Source organism: Elephantulus edwardii, unplaced genomic scaffold (assembly GCF_000299155.1).
Source record: "Elephantulus edwardii isolate Elephantulus edwardi_28Jun2011 unplaced genomic scaffold, EleEdw1.0 scaffold00151, whole genome shotgun sequence".
NCBI lineage: Eukaryota > Metazoa > Chordata > Mammalia > Macroscelidea > Macroscelididae > Elephantulus > Elephantulus edwardii.
Window position 1 is genome coordinate 1,674,801 of NW_006399901.1, and position 19,301 is coordinate 1,694,101.

General features: G+C 51.7%; 1 protein-coding gene across 3 annotated transcripts in view; it reads left to right on the top strand.

Annotated features, from left to right (window-relative positions):
- OSBP2 (oxysterol binding protein 2) overlaps positions 1–16,280 on the top strand; it is a 237,594-nt gene extending 221,314 nt beyond the window's left edge. The window contains exons 4-15 of one of the 3 annotated variants that reach the window (XM_006894795.1): positions 743–935; positions 1,477–1,594; positions 3,425–3,427; positions 3,650–3,707; positions 3,848–3,994; positions 4,942–5,187; positions 8,665–8,785; positions 9,251–9,354; positions 9,428–9,523; positions 9,602–9,786; positions 15,607–15,827; positions 16,138–16,280. In XM_006894795.1, the coding sequence (XP_006894857.1) occupies positions 743–935; positions 1,477–1,594; positions 3,425–3,427; positions 3,650–3,707; positions 3,848–3,994; positions 4,942–5,187; positions 8,665–8,785; positions 9,251–9,354; positions 9,428–9,523; positions 9,602–9,786; positions 15,607–15,827; positions 16,138–16,280 (1,635 nt within the window). Of the gene's footprint in view, positions 1–742; positions 936–1,476; positions 1,595–3,424; positions 3,428–3,649; positions 3,708–3,847; positions 3,995–4,941; positions 5,188–8,664; positions 8,786–9,250; positions 9,355–9,427; positions 9,524–9,601; positions 9,787–15,606; positions 15,828–16,134 lie in introns of all 3 variants that reach the window. The other 2 variants (XM_006894796.1, XM_006894794.1) reach the window with 2 other exon arrangements.
- Positions 16,281–19,301: the final 3,021 nt, after the last annotated feature.

Below are 19,301 nucleotides of genomic sequence, written 5' to 3' on the forward strand. Positions count from 1 at the left end.
GGCCCTTCAAGTATGGGAGACAGCCGTGTGGTCAAGGGTGACAGGCCCTTCAAGTATGGGAGACAGAGACAGCCATGTGGCCTCTACTTCCACTATCCTGGTTTATACTATACTATACTATACTATACTATACTATACTATACTATACTATACTATACTATACTATACTACTTCTACTATCCTGGTCACTAAGTCATTCCAACTCATAGAGGGTCTCCCTTCCTGTGCTGGGAAAGGTGGAGGGTCAGGGGAAGAGGAAGAACCAGAGACGGTGGATTAAGGCAGTGACTATAATGATGGGTTTGAGTGTATCATGAGGATGGTGCGGGAGAGGGTAAGGTTCAGGTAGCGCTCAGAGCTGGGGAGTGAAGCAGGAAGGGGTGCTCCTTCCTTCCAAAGTCAGGGGCTTAGTCTGAGCTGTTAGGGGTGCCTTTGGTATCAGTAGCAGGACAGGGGTCAGTGATAAAACCCCAGGCCATTGTGCAGTTGGGACAGGGCAGAGGAAAGCACTGGAGCAGCTCCATGCCAGCTGTGATAGCAGCACCCCAGGGGGCCTCCAGCCCCCAGACAGCACCCCAGGCTGAGTGCTCCCCAGAGACCATGCTGCTGATGCTTAATCCTGGGCCCACTGGAAATGTCTCAGAGCCTCACAGGGGTGTAGGGTGGCAGTGCATGTGCTGGCAAGGGAGGAGGATGCTGGGAGGGGCCCCTCACCATGCCCTGCCCCCGCCCCCACCCCCAGGCTTGCAGGGACTTCCTGGAACTAGCCGAGTCTCACAGCCGGAAATGGCAGCGAGCACTGCAGTATGAACACGAGCAGCGCATCCACCTGGAGGAGACCATCGAGCAGCTAGCCAGACAGCACAACAGCCTCGAGCGGGCCTTCCGCAGCGCCCCCGGACGGCCCACCAACCCCTCCAAGAGCCTCAGCGAGGGTGAGCAGCGCCTGCTGCCCCGGCACGCCCACCAGCCCCTGGCCCCTCACTGCTCAGACAACTGCCCTTGGGCCCTCCAGCACATATACCCCCTGGGCTTGTCCACTGCAGCCTGACACAGCCAGCCGTCTCTCTGGATCTGGATTCAAACCCTCCCAAGAAAAGTTAGACGAGCCCAACTGTCCCCTCTGTGACAAGGAGGCCAGGTGCTGGGTGGCTACCACCTACTCTTGGGCGGTGAGCAAGCTGGTTCCTCATCAGAAAAGGTAGCTTGACAGGAATCCACCCACCTGGAGAGAACAGGGAAGGCTTCGTGGAGGAGGCATCTGAGCTACAGCTACAAGAATGAATGTGGAGGGAGCCTATGAGGGTAGTCAGGGCCAGGTGTTGTCAGCAGGGAGCCTGTGTGTGGGCTGAGCCGAGGGTGGGGACAGCTATTCAGACTGGCAGGACAGGCCCTTTGGGCTCCAGGTTACCTCTGACAGGTGAGGTGTCTGTGTTGAAACTGCAAACTCTGCTCCTGGCCCCCGTGTGTCTCCAGGAAGCCTCTTGACTCCCAAAGGAGAGGACAGTGAGGAAGATGAAGATACTGAGTATTTTGACGCCATGGAAGACGCCACATCCTTCATCACCGTAATTGCCGAGTCCAAGGAGGACAGGTGGGTCTCCCTGAGTCGAGAGCTGGGGGAGCCTGGTTCTAGTCTCCGCTTCACCTGCCAGACCCGTGAAGTTTCTGTCTTTCACTTCTTGCTCCACGTAGCATTTTTCCCCCCAGCTTAGAGAGGTTCTTGCTCTGCCTTAAGCTGGAAGTGCTGAGATGGGATTGTAGCAGGATTTTAATATATAATGCACAGGAGCATGGGGCTTGTCTGAAGGGGGTCAGCTGCAGTCTAGAAGGCAGGGTGAGGGTGGTAGACTAGGGTGCAGGCTCCCTCAGTTTCTCCATCAGGGTTGAGAATGGCCTCAGTGACAACATTTGGGAAAAGAGGACACAGTAGAATTGTACTTTTGTAATATAGATTTTCTATTCCCAAAACTTTTTTCCATAAAAATCTGTTCTTTCTGGACATTTCTGACCACATAGAAACACAGGAGGATGAGTGTCTCCTTCACCCACCCACCTCGACTGCTTCACACCCTCCCAGTTCCAGCTTCTTCCAGGGGTTTACTAGGAATGAAAATGGTGTCTGACTCTCAGGTCCACACAAAGTCCTGAGGACACAGGCCCAGGAGTGGGGACAGAAGAGAGAGCCAGCCAGGCTGAGCACACGCCTGGCTAGCTGTAGTCAGAGGTGCCAAGAAGGCATAGCTGTGAATGTCCTGTAACTAGGACTTCAGTCCTGCTTGGGATCCCTGTCTGACCAGATGGCATTAGACCCAAATGATAGAAGATCTGGTGAATGTTGCCACTGTGGGGACACAGATCAAATGGCACTTCCCAGACGCAGCCCTGCAGTGACCTCGTCGAGGGCGATGGTCAGCTGCTACCTAAAGTCCTGGGACACAGGTGACATCGTTGACTGGAGCTTGTAGCTCTCAGTGCCACCTCCATGCATGGGCCTGTCGGCCAGAGAGCTTCACGCCTCCTTCAATACAGACACCACTGTCACCAGCAAGTACATAGATGAGGGACAACCACATCGCACTACCCAGGTCTCCAGTTGAGGTTCAAAACCTCAGTTATGCCCACATTCGTCACTCTGCCCACCCCGTGCACTCAAAGACCCAGCACACAGAAGAAATCCTTCCGCTGACCAATCAGCCAGTGCTCCACTCCTTCCCTGTTCCAGCTCTGTCCAGAGACTGGGGGGTCCAGGGCCTGTATCCCACCTTTGGGGAGCTTCCAGGTCCTAGCAGCAAGATATTTCGAGCTCCAAATCCCTTTCCAGGAACATTTCTCAATTAGATCGCTGACATACCTTCTTGCTGCCCAGCCGGGAAGCTGAGCTTTACATCAGAGCCAGCCTGACCAAGTGCCAGGCCCCACTTTCCTAGGAGCCAGCACGCCCGGGACCCTCAGCACCTGTCACCCCCCTGTGACACCTGACCTGGCCTCTGCCCAACCCCCTGCCTCTTTCCCCCTCACTGCTCCTGTGTGCTGCAGCCACACTGGACAGCAGGCCGGTCCCACTTGGGTCCTGTTTGAGGGTCTAGCCCTGCCCTGCACCTCTGTGCCTGCCGCCCCTTTGTCTGCAGTACCACTCCTGTTCTGTTTAGTGGCTCCTGAAAGCCTCAGTGCGGCCTCCTCTCTGCAGTGCTGCCCGGAACTTGTTTCCCCCTGCTGGCCCAGTAGACCACTGCATCTACAGCCCATTTGGGTCCTGCAAAGGGCTGCTCCGGATCCTTGCCCTGCCCTTAAGGAATCCCAGCCCCAAGGGAACGAACACACACACACACACACACCCCAGGGTCAGCTCTGTGACAGAAGGCTCTGGAAGGTCCTCTAAAAGGAAATGTGCATCCTCCAGCTCACCTGGGGCCAGGGGCAGCCGGTCCCCCAGGAGGCCTGTGCAGAGACCCTGAATGTGGCCCGTAGGTCCCAGTTGCTTCCCTGGGCTCTGCAGCCCCCATCTGAGTGCTTCAGGTTCTGCAGGGCAGGGGGCTCCCCATCAAAATCGGCTGGAGGCAGACTCCTCGGACGTCAGGCAGGTCCGTGGAGAAGGTGGGGGTGGCTTTGAGGTTTCCACACAACCTGTTCTTCATGTTTCCCGTAGGAAAGCTGAGGGCATGACGGGGGCAGTCTCCTCAGATGACTGGACCACTGCAGACAATGTAAGTGAGGCAGGAGACCCCACAGGAGATTCCAGACTCAACAGAATAGGGGGATCGAGCTACCCCTGGGCCTGATGCATGGTCAGTCAGGGTCGAGGGCAGGCCCAAGACCACTGACGCCACGTCTGCTTCTCTGGCAGGTGCTAGATGGTGCCTCACCAGAGCCCAAGGGTCCCCCCAAGGTCAAGAGGAGATCCCGCATCCCCGACAAACCCAACTACAGCCTTAACCTCTGGAGCATCATGAAGAACTGCATCGGCCGGGAGCTCTCCAAGATCCCCATGCCGGTAGGAGCCCCATGCTGTCGGGGAGACTGGCTGGCACCATGGGGTCATTTTACTTATTGCTCACCCCCAGCTTTGGAAAGAAGGAGTCAGGGGACCAGATGTGTGGGGAGCCACAGGGCCCCTCTGGGTCAACAGGGCCTCAGTGTCCACTCTCTGCCGCCTCCCCAAAGATGGGAAGTAATGGGATCAGGGCTTGGTGACATGAGGGGAGCCCTCTCTGTGCTCCACTGAGGTTGTGGGGGCTCAGTGAGGGTGAGATGGCAGTCAGGGGTCACTCAGCAGGCTGAGGGCAGAGGTGGGGCCTCAGCCTCCTGGGCAGGGATGGCACCTCCGTGGAGAGCGAGCTTAGTTCTCCATGTGACTGTGATTGATTCCCTTCACATCGCCCCCAGAATGTGACGTAGACAGTGCCCGCTTCGAAGACACTGAGAGGATGAAATAAACCTCTGTGCCCAGGGAGCCCGGCCTCACAGGAGAGAGTGGGCCCTGGCCCCTCCACTGAACCCCTATGCAGAAACATAGCTAAGTTCACAGCAAACACAAGGCCCAGCCCCTCCGTTCTGTAGTCCGTTAAACTGCATGAACAGAACGCTTGGTACCGAGGAGCAGCAATGAATGGTGGGAGACCAGGCCCTCACGGCCTCCGTCCTGGCCAGGGAAGAACATCCGCTGTGAAATGCCTGACACACCGGGACAGGGAGAGCGCTTAGAGAAAACTGGAGCCAGAGCATCTGGCAGGGAAGCCCAAGGAGCTGGTTTTAGGCAGAGTCACCAGGGACCCTTACCATGAAGGTGACATCTGGCTGGGATGTCCCTGAACATGAGCAGACACAAGCAGGGAACAGCGTTCTTAGTGGGGCCTAGGAAGTGGCTCAGGTGAGTTTAGGGGTGGCTGCCCAGGCACCCCCACTGGATGCCCGTCTGACCACTGCTCACCGTCCCCACAGGTTAACTTTAACGAGCCCCTGTCCATGCTCCAGCGACTGACTGAGGACCTGGAATACCACCACCTGCTGGACAAGGCAGTCAACTGCACCAACTCCGTGGAGCAGATGTGCCTGGTGGCTGCCTTCTCCGTGTCTTCCTACTCCACCACCGTCCACCGCATCGCCAAGCCCTTCAACCCCATGCTGGGCGAGACATTCGAGCTGGACCGCCTGGACGAAATGGGCCTGCGTTCCCTGTGTGAGCAGGTGAGGCCTGAGCTCCCTGCAGGGCTGGCGTGGGCTGTGTCTACTGAGCTGCAGCCAGGCTGCTCCCAAGGAACAGAGGGAGGGAGATGGGTGTGGTCTGTGACCTTGACTGTGGTCAAAGAAGGGTCTGTTCAGTCGTTTTAGCAGAGCCTAAAGTACTCAAGAGCAACGGTGTCTCTCTGGAGACTAAGGTGTGCCTGATACAGGCCATGGTCTTTGCAATCACTTGTTATGCACCGGAGAGTTGGACAGTGACTGGGGAGGATAGAAGGAGAATTGACGCCTTTGAGCTGTGGTGCTGGAGAAGAGTGTTGAATGTTCCATGGACTGCCAAGAAAACAAACAGATCCATCCTAGAGAGGGTTAAACCAGGCTACTCCTTGGAGACAAGGATTCTGGGGCTTCGTCTGGCATACTTTGGACATGTTGTAAGGAGAGACAGGTCCTTGGAGAGGGACATCATGCTTGGGAGGGTAGAGGGACAACGCAGGAGGGGAAGACCCTCTATGAGGTGGATTGATTCAGTGACTGGGGTAATCGGGATGGGTGTGTCAGAGGCAATGTGATTGGCACAGGATAGAGCACGGTTTAGGGCTGTTGTACATACGGTCGCTATGAGTCGCAAGCGACTCGACTGCACATAACAACAATGTGCAAGGAAGGGGATTTATGTGCTGCTGGCCCATAGACCAGAAGTGAAGGTGTTTCCAGGGACTGTTGGGAGTCAGATGAATGGGAAGATAGGGGGTGCTGCCCACTCAGTGTGGGTTAAGAGGACTTGGCTGGTCAGTGACTGCAGAGTGGCATCTCTGAGGGGCACTGGGGTCGAGGGTCCTGCCTGGCCTTGGCTCACCTGCATCTATCTATTCATTCTTCATGCTTGTTGAGGTTTGCTCCCCAGAAGGAACACCCTAGAGGTTAATGTTCACAGACTGACCAAAAAAAAAAACCCAAAACAAAAAAACACTGACCCAGAGACAGACTAAAACATTAGCTTCAATTTTATTGTTAATGTTTGTACCATCGAGTCAGAACCAGCCCATAGCTGACCCTCCAGCGGGCTTTCAGAGCCCCCAGCGCAGTTCCCTACCACCAAGCCACCAGAGATCCCCAAGTGTATTATTAGCAAAGGAAAATTTCCTGACCAGGGGAGCAGTACTGCAAGGATTCGGCAGTGACTCATGGGCAAGAAGATTCCACCAAGGGTGGAAGGGGGGAGTAGCCAATTATTTATGCCCTTGGCTAAACCGCCCTCAGTACTAGGCTATGCGGCAGTCTGTGCATTCCATAACTCAAGACCCGTCCTCAGTGTGGTTTAATAAGCTCAGAATTATACAAACACATACTATAGCTCTAAAAACGGACATCCTGGGTTACAGCCTGCAAAACTGATTGAATCATCTAACATTTGCTTGGCCTTCAGAATCCTGTTTCAATTCTAGGAGGGGAAATTCATCTCTTCTTAATTAGCATTTTCTTTCCTCAGGCATATGTAAACTATACCCCAGGTTGTCTGTTTACTAATAACTGTATGTAAACTATTCTTTTGAATGTAAAAACACTGTAGCTTTTAACTAGCAATGGTAATATATTAAATGGATTACTACCTAACCCTAGTGTAAAAACCAATAAGCATCGTTTGAGAGGCAATTTTTGAGAGACTTCTGTGTGCTCTCCCAGATCTGCAATAAAATGCTTCCAGTATCGAGAAGAAAAAAAAGACAGCATCCTCTGCTAAACCTTTATCTACTTCGGCAAGCAGGGCTAAAAAGCAAAAGGCAAGGGTCAGTCAGCCCCAGAGCTATTCACTAAGACTAGGAACTGGAAAAACAAACCTAATTAAGAACTCAGCGAAGATGCAACCATTTGGGGGCATTTTAAGAAATCAGCATAGGGGAGCTCTGGTGGCCTAGTGGCAAGGAGCTGCAACTACAATCCCAGAGGCGCACGGTCTGAATCCACCAGATGCCCTGCCGGGGAAGGAGGGACAATTTCCTCCTGTACCAGTCAGATCTGATTTGATGGTACACTCACACAAAAATTTAAAAAAAAAAGAAATCAGCATAAACCGCTGGCCTCCGTGGGGAGTAGCCACAGGGTGTGAGGGGGATGTTAGCTGTGAAATGGACATGTAGCCTAGTGTTCCTTGTCTGATGCGGAGGCGTTCTGCTGGTGCCCTTCTCTGGGCTGGACCAGCTGAGAGGAGAACCCAGGCAGGCACCACATAGAGGTGCTGGGCTGGAGGTGCCAGGTTCTGCCACCACCGAGCACCAGCTCTGCGCCAGATGCAAGCAGGCCAGGTAGAAGGTGCCTCTGCACCCAGGGGTCAGTGTGAATGGGGGCCAGCAGGTTGGTAGAGGCCGTGGCTGTAGGTGGGCATGGAGGGGCATCAAGGTTGATCAAGGTTCTTTGTGCTAAGGGCTCATTCACTTGATAAGCTTTGATTGGGACCTGCCCCACACCAACAGTGGCCCTGGGCCTAGCTGGGATGCAGGTAGGTGTGGTTATGGAGCCAGATCTAATGAACAAGGGGCCAACTCTGTGTGTTGTATACTGTGGAGTCAGAACCAACCCATTGCTGACCCTCCAGTGGGTTTTCAGAGGCAGTTAATCACAAGAGGAGATTGCCCATCCTTCTCCTGCAGAGCAGCTGGTGGATTCGAACCCACGTGCCTTCAGGATTGCAGCACAGCTTTTTGCCACTAGGCTCCCAGAGCTCCATAACTGTGTGACCTAACCTTTCCATTAGCACTGTGCGCATGGCTGCCGCAGGGAAGGGGGTGAGGTGGTCGAGACGGCCCTGGTTTGGGGAGGAGGTTCTGGGTGCACATTCTGACCTGGTGGAGGCCGACAGGTTTGGCTAAGACTCGAATGTGTACCGCGAGAGAGGAGGAGCGGTCACGGACAAACCCAGAGCGTTCAGTGTGAGCGTCCTAAAGGGCCAGAAGGTGGGGCTGAGAAGGGAGCCCCCACTTGAGCTGGCTGGTGAGGGCGCTGTTGGTGGAGGCCCAGGCTGCTCTTCTGAGAGAGGAGGCCGTGAGGGGACGGGGGAGGGGAGGGGAACTGTCCGGAGCCTGTGTGATGAGGCAGCATGGGAGCCTAGCGCCTGACTGCTGAGAGGGTCCCACAATCCCCCAGCCCAAGGCAGCTAGGCTGGCCTGGAGGGAGGCCTGTCTACCGCACAGGTGGCCAGTTAGCATGCTACGACAGACATGTCCCTTCCTGGGAAAATTAAACAAGGCAGCCTTGGCAGTGAAACTTTTCATTAACCTCAGCACACAGGCCCTCATAGTACAGCCCCAAAGCCTGGGTTCAGAGACACCAGGCGCTCGTCCCCCTCCCAGCAGGACCACGGGCACTGTCCTCAGAGGAGGACGCCAGGCCTGAGAGCTGTGCAGAGAACGGGGGTGGGGGACAGGGATGGGGCAGGCTCTCCCACCTGGCCGGGCAGGTACTCACCCGGGGGGTCTGGCCCAGGTGAGTCACCACCCACCCTCGGCCGCACACTACGTCTTCTCCAAGAACGGCTGGAGTCTGTGGCAGGAGATCACCATCTCCAGCAAGTTCCGGGGGAAATACCTCTCCATCATGCCCTTAGGTGAGTCGGGTCTGTGAGTCCCCAGAGCGGGCACATTCTAGAGGTCGGGGGAGGGAGGAAGGGGAGATGGTACTAACCATTAGGCAGTTGGGGCTTTCGGAGACCATACTGTCTCAAAGATTCGCTCCCTTCCCCCAAGGCTGTGTGTTGTGTATTGTCACGTTGAATACGATCCATAGCTGACCTCCAGTGGGTTTTCAGAAGCAGTTAATCGCATGGGAGGAAATGGTCTATCCTTCTCCCGCAGAGCAGCTGGTGGATTCGAACTGTGCACCTTCAGGATTGAACTGCACCTTCTTGCCACTTGGCCACCAGGGCTCCCTCCCCCAAGATTGAACTCCCACTATACCCTGCCCCTACCCACCACCTGTTTAAGGACAGCTCTAGACTCGAGTATGTCACTCAGGGGCACTGAGCTGGCCCTTCAGTGGTGGCCCTGACCTTTGCCCCCCTTCTGGCCCCCAGGTGCCATCCACTTAGAGTTCCAGGCCAGCGGGAATCACTACGTGTGGAGAAAGAGCACCTCAACCGTGCATAATATCATCGTGGGCAAGCTCTGGATTGACCAGGTCAGGGGGCGCCCGCAGGGAGGGAACGTGGGGCCCCACAGACCGGCAGCTCACCACTCTCCTCACTCACCAGACCGGGGACATTGAGATTGTGAACCACAAGACCAAGGACCGCTGCCAGCTGAAGTTCCTGCCCTACAGCTACTTTTCCAAAGAGGCTGCCCGGAAGGTAGGCAGGAGGTGCCCCTCAAAGCCTGGGGGGCTGGGGACAGGGCACATGCCAAGGCTGGCCCTGCTGTGTCCACAGGTGACCGGCGTGGTGAGCGACAACCATGGTAAGGCCCACTACGTGCTGTCCGGCTCATGGGACGAGCAGATGGAATGTGCCAAGGTCGTGCACAGCAGCTCTAGCAGCCCCAGCTTAGACGGCAAACAGAAGACAGTGTACCAGACCCTGCCCTCCAAGGTGCTGTGGAAGAAGTACCCACTCCCGTGAGTGCCTGACGGGGGAGACGGGCGGCGGGTGGGGGCAGGCAGGACAGGGAAGGGGACCAGGGGAGGCCCCTGAGCAGTAGATGTGCAGGACAGTGGAAGATTCTGGCCTCAGATGTTGGACATGCCAAAAGCCCTGTGTTCCCAAGGGACAGAAAGGGACAATCCGTGTGAACTCAGGGTGGCCTGGTGGTGAATGGCACCGTGCAGCATTGTGAAACAGGTTGTGGGCACAGAACTCGGAAAGAAACCGTAGGAATCAAAAAATCAGTCAAAAGCAGCTTACTGGATTCTAAAGAAAGAAAATAGAAATTCAACACGTGAAATGTGAAAGAGTACCTCAAGCCCTGCAAGGAGAGGTTTCAGAGACTGATGACAGTCGAAGAGAGAATAGAATCATCAACTGAACGCAGATCAGAAGAAATGAGGCTGGGTAGTACGAGGAAGAATGTGGTGCCAGGATTGGTGGAAGATCCATCAACAACCTGCGTTATGCAGATGACACAACCCTGCTTGCTGAAACTGAGGAGGACATGAAGCACTTGCTGCAGAGGGTCAAGGACTGCAGCCTCCAATATGGATTAAAGCTCAACATCAAGAAAACAAAGATTCTCACCACTGGGCCTATTGGCAGCATCATTACAGATGGTGAAGAGACTGAGATTGTTAACAGTTTTAGTTTGCTTGGCTCCACAGTCAACACTCTTGGTACCAGCAGCCAGGAAATCAGAAGATGAATTGCATTGGGAAAGTAAGCTGTCAGAGACCTCTCCAGAGTACTGAAGAGCAGTGACATCAGGCTGGAGACTAAGGTGCACCTGCTCCTGGCCATAATCTTCACAATTGCATGCTATGCATTGGAGAGCTGGACAGTGACTAGGGATGATAGAAAGAGAATTGATGCCTTTGAGCTGTGGTGCTGGAGAAGAGTGTTGAATATACCATGGACTGGCAGGAGAATAAACAGGTCTGTCCTGGAGAGGGTGAAACTGGGTTGCTTCTTGGAGTCAAGGATTCTGAAGCTTCGCCTGACATACTGTGGGCATGTTACAAAGAGGGACCAGTCCTTAGAGAAGAGTAGAGGAACAGCACAGGAGAGGAAGACCCTGATGAGATGGATCGATTTGGTGATTGGAGCAATGGGAGTGAGTGTGTTAGAGACAGTGAGGTTGGCACAGGATAGAGCAACATTTAGGGCTCTTGTACATAGGGTCGCTATGAGTCACAAGTGACTCGACGGAACATAACAACAACAACAACAATAGATATTTTAACGAAAGTTTACAGAAAACTTGGATTTCCATTCATTCACTGAAATTGAGAGGCAAAACATGGGGAAGTGGACAGCAGTGTCACCTACCTACCCAGGGAGTTCCACTAAACACTGTCTGCACTGGGAGACCATTAGGGTATTTGATACCCCAATGGCACAAGGTTCAGCATCACAGCAAACCCAGATTTTACCTCAATACAGCAAATTGACTTCAAGTGATGTACAGAGTAGAATGTGCCTCCAAATATGACAACACTAGTCTCCCTTAACAGTGGTTAAGTGTCTTCAAGTTGAATACCGTATGAACAAAAGACCTGAGCTCTGTTTTCTAATTAACATGATTTTTGTATGATTATAGAGATTATAGAGGCATCTGTTTTAGGAAGTGGATGCCATTCCTGTTTCCAAACCTGAATCAATCTGGAAGCTCCTCAAACACTGTCCATGATGGGTAACCATTATGGTAATGACTATGGCACTGAACACTAATGATCAAAGACCAGATGAGCTATGTGATGACATCAAGGGCATCATCCATGAAGAAAGCAAAAGGTCATTATAAAGACAGGGGAGAAAGAAAAGACCAAAACTGATGTCAGAAGAGACTCTGAAAATTGCACTAGAAGGTCAGGAAGCCAAAACAAAATGAAGAAATAGTGAAGTAGGAGAACTGAAAATTCCAAAGAGCAATTTGATAAAACAAAGCAAAGTATTATAAAGAAATGTACAAAGAGCTGGAGCCTGAAAATCAAAATGGAAGAACTTGCTTGGCATTTCTCAAGATGAAAGAACAAATTCAAACCTCAAGTTGCAATACTGAAGAATGTTATGGATAAAATCCTGGATGATCAAGAGAGCATCAAAAGACAATAGGAGGAATACATGAATCACTGTACCCAGCAAAACTGGCTGACATGGAAACATGTCAGGATGCCATGTATGATCGAGAACCAATGACAATGAAGGAAGTTGTTCAAGCTCACTGAAGGCATTGGCAAAACAGAAGGCACCCAAAACAGACAGAATTCCAGTTGGCATCTTTCAACAAACAGGTGCAACCCTGGTCGTGTCACTAGACTGTGCCAAGAAATCCGGAAGACAGCTACCTAGCCGAATGACTAGAAGATATGATCTATATTTGTTCTAATTTAAAAAAAAATCCAGCAGAATGTGGAAGTTATCTGACAATATAATTAATATGATATATAAGCAAAATCTTGCTGAAGATTATCCAAAACTGGCTAGAACAGTAAGTACATCTAAGAGAACCACTGAATTCAAGTTGTATTCAGAAGAGGTCATGGCACCAGAGATAACACTGCTGATGTCAGGTGGATCTTGACAGAATACTAGAAGGAGAAAGTCTTTTCTTGATTGTGCAAAGGCATTTGACTGTGTGGAACCCAACAAATTATATTGCGAAGGGGAATTTCATCAGGATCGGTAGAAGACTGATCAACAACCTGTTGCTCACAAAGTGAAAGGGACCTGAAGTGCTTGCTGCAGAAGATCAAAGACTACAGCTTTCAGTATGGATTATACCTCATAATCAAGAAAACAAAAATCTTCGCCACTGGGCTGAAAAGCAACATCATGATAGATGGAAAAAAGGAATAAAAATTGTCAATGATTCCATCTTGCTTAGATCCGTAACACCACCACCTTCAAAATAAAAAGATGTATTGCACTGGGAAAATCTGTTCGTCAAAATCCTCTCCAAAATTCTGAGGAGCAATGATGTCAGTTTAAAGACTAAGGTGCACTTGATCCAATCTGTGATCTTTTCTGTTACTTGCTGTGCATCTTAAAGTTGGACAATGAATGAAGATGATAGAAGAATAAATGCATTTGAGCTGTAGTAGTGTTGGAGAAGAGTACTGAATATCCCATGGACTTGCAATAAAACAAACAGTAGATCTATCTTAGAGAAAGGATAACCAGGATTCTTCTCAGAGGCAAGAATGGTGAAACTTCACCTCTTGTATTTTGAGCATGTTGTTAGGAAGGGTCAGTCCTTGGAAAAGACATCATGCTTGGAAAGGTAGAGGGTCAGTGAAAGGGAGGAAGATTTTCAATTAGATGGACAGACACATTGACTATAACAGTGGGCTCAAGTACTGCGAAGATGAGGATGGCTTAGGACAGAGCAGGGTACCGAACTGCTGTTCATGAGGTCATTACAGGTCATGGTTAACGTGACAGCACCTAAAACGTTAATAGCAACAGCTCATATTGGAAGAGACTGCCCATCTTTCTTCCATGGGGCAACTGGTAGACTCAAACCGAGTGCCTTTGGGTTGGCAGTGCAACCCCTTACCACTAGGGCCACCAGGGCTCCTTCAGGACTTTCTTGTTGTTATGTACCATTGAGTCCGCACCAACTCATAGCTGACCCTTCAGCAGATTTTCAAAGACAATAAATCACACAGGAGGAGATCACCCATCCTTCTCCCACAGAGCAGCTGGTGGCTTTGAACCATGTACCTTTGGCTTGGCAGTGCAACTCCTTACCACTAAACTAAATAAAACAAGTTAGTCACAAAGGCCAAATACTTGTATGAGCCCCACTATTATAAAAAGGTAAACAAATAAGAGGTGGTGGTTAGTTTTGTGCTGTCAAGTTGGAACTGACTCATAGCTGGCCTTCCAGTGATTTCCAGGCTATAAACTGCACAAGAGGAGACGGCCCATCTGTCTCCCACAGAGTGATTCAAATTGTATGCCTTTGTTTTGCAGTGCACCTCCTTACCACTCAGCCAATCGTTACGTAGTTGTGTACTGTTGAGCTGCATCAGGCTCATAGCTGACCCTCTGGAAGATTTCTAAAGCAGTAAATCACATGGGAGGAGGTTGCCCATCTTTCCCCCATTGAGCAGATGGTGGATTCAAACTGCATGCCTTTGGGTTGGCAGCAGAGCTCCTTACCACTAAGCTACCGGAGCTCCCGTAAGACAGGATTCTCAGAATATTATTAATAGAGAGGGAAGACACAGAGAGAAATGCATGTGAAAGACAGTCAACATAAGTAAACCTTATTATAAATACAGTTCTGCAACATCATCAATACTATTCATTCTTCTATAAGTGAATATGTAGGCACACAGGCCAGATGAACAAGTCAAGACAGGCAAAGGGGCTATGCCTGTGTCTATACACAGGCGTACTGGATCGTATTTCTACATTGCTGTTAGTATATACTGTAAAGATAATCATATGTACCAGCAGAGCCACCAGGGGGCAGAGTTATATAAACTGCTGAATGATAACCCATCATCCTGAGTTGCTGGTTCTAGAGTCTCAGGAATCATAGGCTCTGGGGACATCTGTCCGTTGCATCACATAGTCTACAAAGAAACCCTGTAATCAGCCACTTATGCTGAAACTGTGGCCTTGCCCTGTCCAGAACACAAAAGGAAGAAAAGCAAAGATGTATAGAAGCAGTTAGCACACAGGGCTGTCGGACCAGGCCGACCTCAACCTCCATGACTTTTGAAACCAGAACTAGATAGAGGTGCCCAGCTACCATTGCTCTAAAAGTGTCACCATAGAAATCTGGATCGAGTGGGTGCAAAATGTGGAACAAAACTCAAAATTGTTAAATAGATAGATAGATAAAGAAAAGGTGAAAAGGAACTGTGCCTGTCTTAACAGCAAAATAAACCTCAGCAAAGTAAAAGGGAGATATAAAGCTCAAATCTGTAAAGCAGGAAACATACAATAGAGAGGTCAAGGCAAGTTTAAATAAACAGTTCAAAATAGAAGGTGAGGTGGAACCAACAGATGCTAACAGGGCCTTGGTCTGTCAGAGACATTTAAGTACTATAATGAGGCTATTAGGACAATCTGTAGTTAGAGATCTCTTCAAATTATTGAGTAATGATGTCAGTTTGAGGACTAAGGTGCATCTGATTCAGGCCAAGTCTTTCTGATCACTTGCTATGCATCTGAGAGCTGGACAGTGAATAAGGATGACAGAAGAATTGATGCCTTTGAGCTGTGGTGTTAGAGACGAACCCTGAACATCCCACGGACGGCCAAGAGAAGACACAGATGTGTCTTGGAGAGGGTACAGCCAGAGTACTCTTTGGAGGCAGAATGATGAGATTTTGCCTTTGGACATGTTGCTAGGAAGTACATTCCTTGGAGGACATGATGCTGGGAAGGGTGGAGAGTCGGCAAAGGAGAGAAAGACCCTTCACCGGATGCTGGGAAGGGTGGAGAGTCGGCAAAGGAGAGAAAGACCCTTCACCGGGTGTATTGATTCAGTGACTGCTGCAATGGGCTCCAGTGTGTCGGGAAGTGTGAGGATGGCGCAGGATAGAACAGGGTTCAGATCTTTCGTTCATAGGGTCGCTAAGAGGCGTACTTGACGCCAACAATTAGGAAACAAGGTTATGGGGATATATTTGGATGAAGCGGTAATTCTCCAGAGAAGGGTGGCTTCGCAGACAGGCAGGGCAGCACAGTGGGCGGCTGAGCTGGGCCCAGGGGAGCCGCCGGAATGTGCGGGCTCGGCTGCAGGGAGGCTCACCCAGCGCCCCCTGCAGGGAGAATGCGGAGAACATGTATTACTTCTCTGAGCTGGCGTTGACCTTGAACGAGCACGAGGAAGGCGTGGCGCCCACCGACAGCCGCCTGCGGCCGGACCAGCGGCTTATGGAGAAGGGACGCTGGGACGAGGCCAACACCGAGAAGCAGCGGCTGGAGGAGAAGCAGCGACTGACAAGGCGCCGCAGGCTGGAGGCCAGCGCGCGAGGCGCTGAGGAGGGTGAGGCCGGCGGGGAGGGGGCCGAGAGGAGGAGTGAAGGGGAAGATGACGGGGTGGGGGTACGGGGGAGGGGAGGGGCTGCAGGGGGAGAGGGAGGAGCAGACGGGCGATGAAGTAGCGCCCCTGTGGCAAGGTTGTACCCCCAAAGGAGGAAGGGTGGGAAGGAGGTGGAGGCGAGGTGTGTGCCTGGGAGAGGAAGTGGGGGAGGGAGGGATGCCCTGAAGAAGGGGTACCCTGAGGGAGGGTGTGTGTGTCCCCCACCAAGGCCTGACCAGCTGCCTGCCCACCGGCCCGCTTTCCTGCCCAGCAGAGAAGGAGGCGGAAGTGCACACGCCACTGTGGTTTGAGAAGAGGCTGGACCCGCTGACCGGGGAGACGGCCTGCATGTACAAGGGCGGCTACTGGGAGGCCAAGGAGAGGCAGGACTGGCACATGTGCCCCAACATCTTCTGAGCGCCACCTCCTCCCACCCCCAAATACAGGCTCCTTGCTTTAATACTCTCAGTTTAGTTAGGAAGGCCCTTCTCCCTCCTCTTCCCGCTACATTTTCTTTTCTTTTCTTTTTTTTTAATACTCCTCTGAAGGAGGAAGTACCGGCCCGGGTTTTCTCCAGCCTCCAGGTGCACCGGGTCACCCCTTACCCCTCTCCTCAAGGACTTGTGGCCCAACGGGGACCCTAGCGGCCCAGTCATTGCAACTCAGGCCGGGCGAGGGCGCCTCGACACCAGCCCAACCCGGGAGGACCACCCTCCCTCTCCCAGGGAGCCTCTTTTTTGACCTTTTTTTAAAAAAAAAAAATAAGAGAGAAAAAAAATCTCCATTTCTTTCCAGCCATGACATTTAGTAACATATTTTTAGTACGACACTTAGCAGACAACTTTTCCAAGTGTGCTTTCTTGCCGCCGAAGCGTGCTGGCAAGAGCCCCTCTTTTTAAGGGATCAAGAAGCCAGACAGACCCCTTAGAGTTGGGAGATTTTTGTAGCTCAACATAGCAAGGCCTGTTTGTAGCTGAGCTGCCAGGAGCACAGGGCCCCAGAGAACTGAACAGAAAAAGGGGGGCCTGGCCCCAGACAGCATAGGAGTCCTTGGAGCTACGCACCCCCAAAGTATCCGAGGTGGGGGAGGAGTGGAAGCCGAGATGCTGAGGGGACCGAGTGGTGGATTTGAGGACAGCAGCCCTTGCCTGACCCGAGGGGGCTGGAGGCAGGACCTGCTGGTGCTCCCCCACCCAGACCCAGGTCCCACACAGCAATAATGAACACGCTCGGCCTGGGCTGGTAACCCCCAGCAGTGGAGCCCCAGCTTCCCACCTCGGCCTCAGGCTGCTCGGGGGCACCCCGTCTCGGTGCCCCTGGACCCTTTATTTGCCTAATTTATATACATATATACATATACAATATATAAAAGAGTATAAAATAGCTATTTTGCTTAACTTTCTATGGTATGTGAAAGTGGAAATGATGAAGGCAGGGCTTCCTTCAGAGTTTGGCCCTCCCTCCCAGCCCTGCTGCCCTCTCCTCATATCCCCTTCCCCAGGCTCTGGCCACCACCCTCCCCTCCCCCCAGCACCCCCACTCCAGCCCTACCTACTGTACTTGAGTTTGGATCCTGAAAGTCCATCAAAGGATTTTTCTTTCTACTCCAGGACTGGTTTGGTTTTTATAAAAAAATAAATAAAAAGGAAAACATCATTGTGTGAGGTGCTTTCAGGGGTCCACTGGGAGACAGGGACCAGGGCAGGTGTACTGGGCCTCCACTTGGCCTGAGGGCCATCAACACTGGAGTGGACCTCTTCCTAACACCATTACTGGGCAGTGACCATAAACCATGGATTTGTAGTCTCTCCCATCACCTTCCTGGTCTGTGGTGGACAGTGCAGCTTGGACACAGGCCGCCCAGCCACTGTCCATGAGGCAATAAGACATTGATTGCTAGCAGAGCAGGCTAGGGCAAATTAGTGGACAATTTTACATGAGTTTCATCAAAGATGTGATGGGAAGCATGTGACTTGATTGCTAAACAAATAATGCCTGTGCTTATCTAGTTTATTGGGCAATTTGATGCTGGGAGGAGGCATGTCAAAGACCTACTTCAGGGGCCCAGTGGTCTGGGTCCCAGGTTGTCTGGAGGTCTAATTCAGCACCACATTAAAAGCTAGCAAGCGGGTAGACTCTACCAGGGGCTGCCCTGATACCTCAGGTCTTGGCCCAAGATCTGCCCCTCCCCCAAAAGCACAGTGGTTTGGCCATTTGGATGCCACCTCCCCCGCCCTTGTCTCTTAGCTCCTGGTGTGTGGGAACAGGGCAGGGCACACCACTCCCTACGTGAGGGAGGGCCACCTTGTTAGTCCCCTTGTTCCTGTACTGCCAGGCTGCTGCCGTGGCCCTGGGTTGCCAAGCAGCTCAGTCACTAGCTCCCAGGCCCCAGCCAGAGCTGCTCCTCCTCTGGCCCCAGTGGGTCCTCCTCCCACTGCCAGGTGAAACAGGAGAGGGTGGGACACCATCTCCCCTCCTCCAGAGGGCCCCACGCACAGATCCCTGGGTCTTTCTACCTCCTGTGGGTCCCACATAGGAGGATGAGAGAGTCCTTTCTCACTTGAGGAGAACCCAGGGCAGCCTGATGGGAGGGGGTGACTCAGAACAGTCCATGGGGCAAAAGTGAAGGAAGCTGAGAACCTGTCATGGAGCAATCACAGCTCCAGGAGCCCTGAGACCAGGCTTGAACAGAGAGTGCTGTCAGATACAGCTCTGGCCTTCAGCAATCTCCTATGTCATTCATCACTGAGTAGAAGATAACAGAAAAAGATTTTACAACACAGGCGATGACCAAAAGACATAATGGGCCTTATGGGTGAAACTTTAATGTATGATAAAGAAGATCTGAATTAAAAGCAATGGTGATAAATTTTATAATATCACAGGGAATGAGAGTATGAAATACAGTGTGAATGAAGGAATGTGTGAAATACAATGTCTATGAATGAGAAAAAAAATAAAGGAGTCAGTTTTTTAAAAAGACAATTTTTGCCTTCATATATGGAGTTCTGGTGGCCTAGTGGGTAAGGAGTTGCACTGCTGACCCAAAGGCAGACAGTTCAAATCTACCAGCTGCTCTGAAGGAGAAGGATGGACAATCTCCCATGCCTCTGAAAACCCATCAGAGGGTCAGCTATGGGTTGCTTCCGACTCTTAGGTACAAAACAGCAATACACAGAGAGCAAAAGTAATGCAACACATTTCCTCAAAAAGCTGAACACAGAAATTCCATATGGCCCAGCTGTTCCACTGCTTGGAATATACCCTGAGAGAATGTGAACTGAGGCACAAACAGAGACTTGTACACAAGTGTTCACAGTAGCGTTATTCACTATCGCAAGAACATGGAAACAGCCCAAATGCCCAACCACAATGGAATGGATGAAGAAATCATGGTACATTCACACAATGGAATACTATGCAGCATGCTGGAGCAAT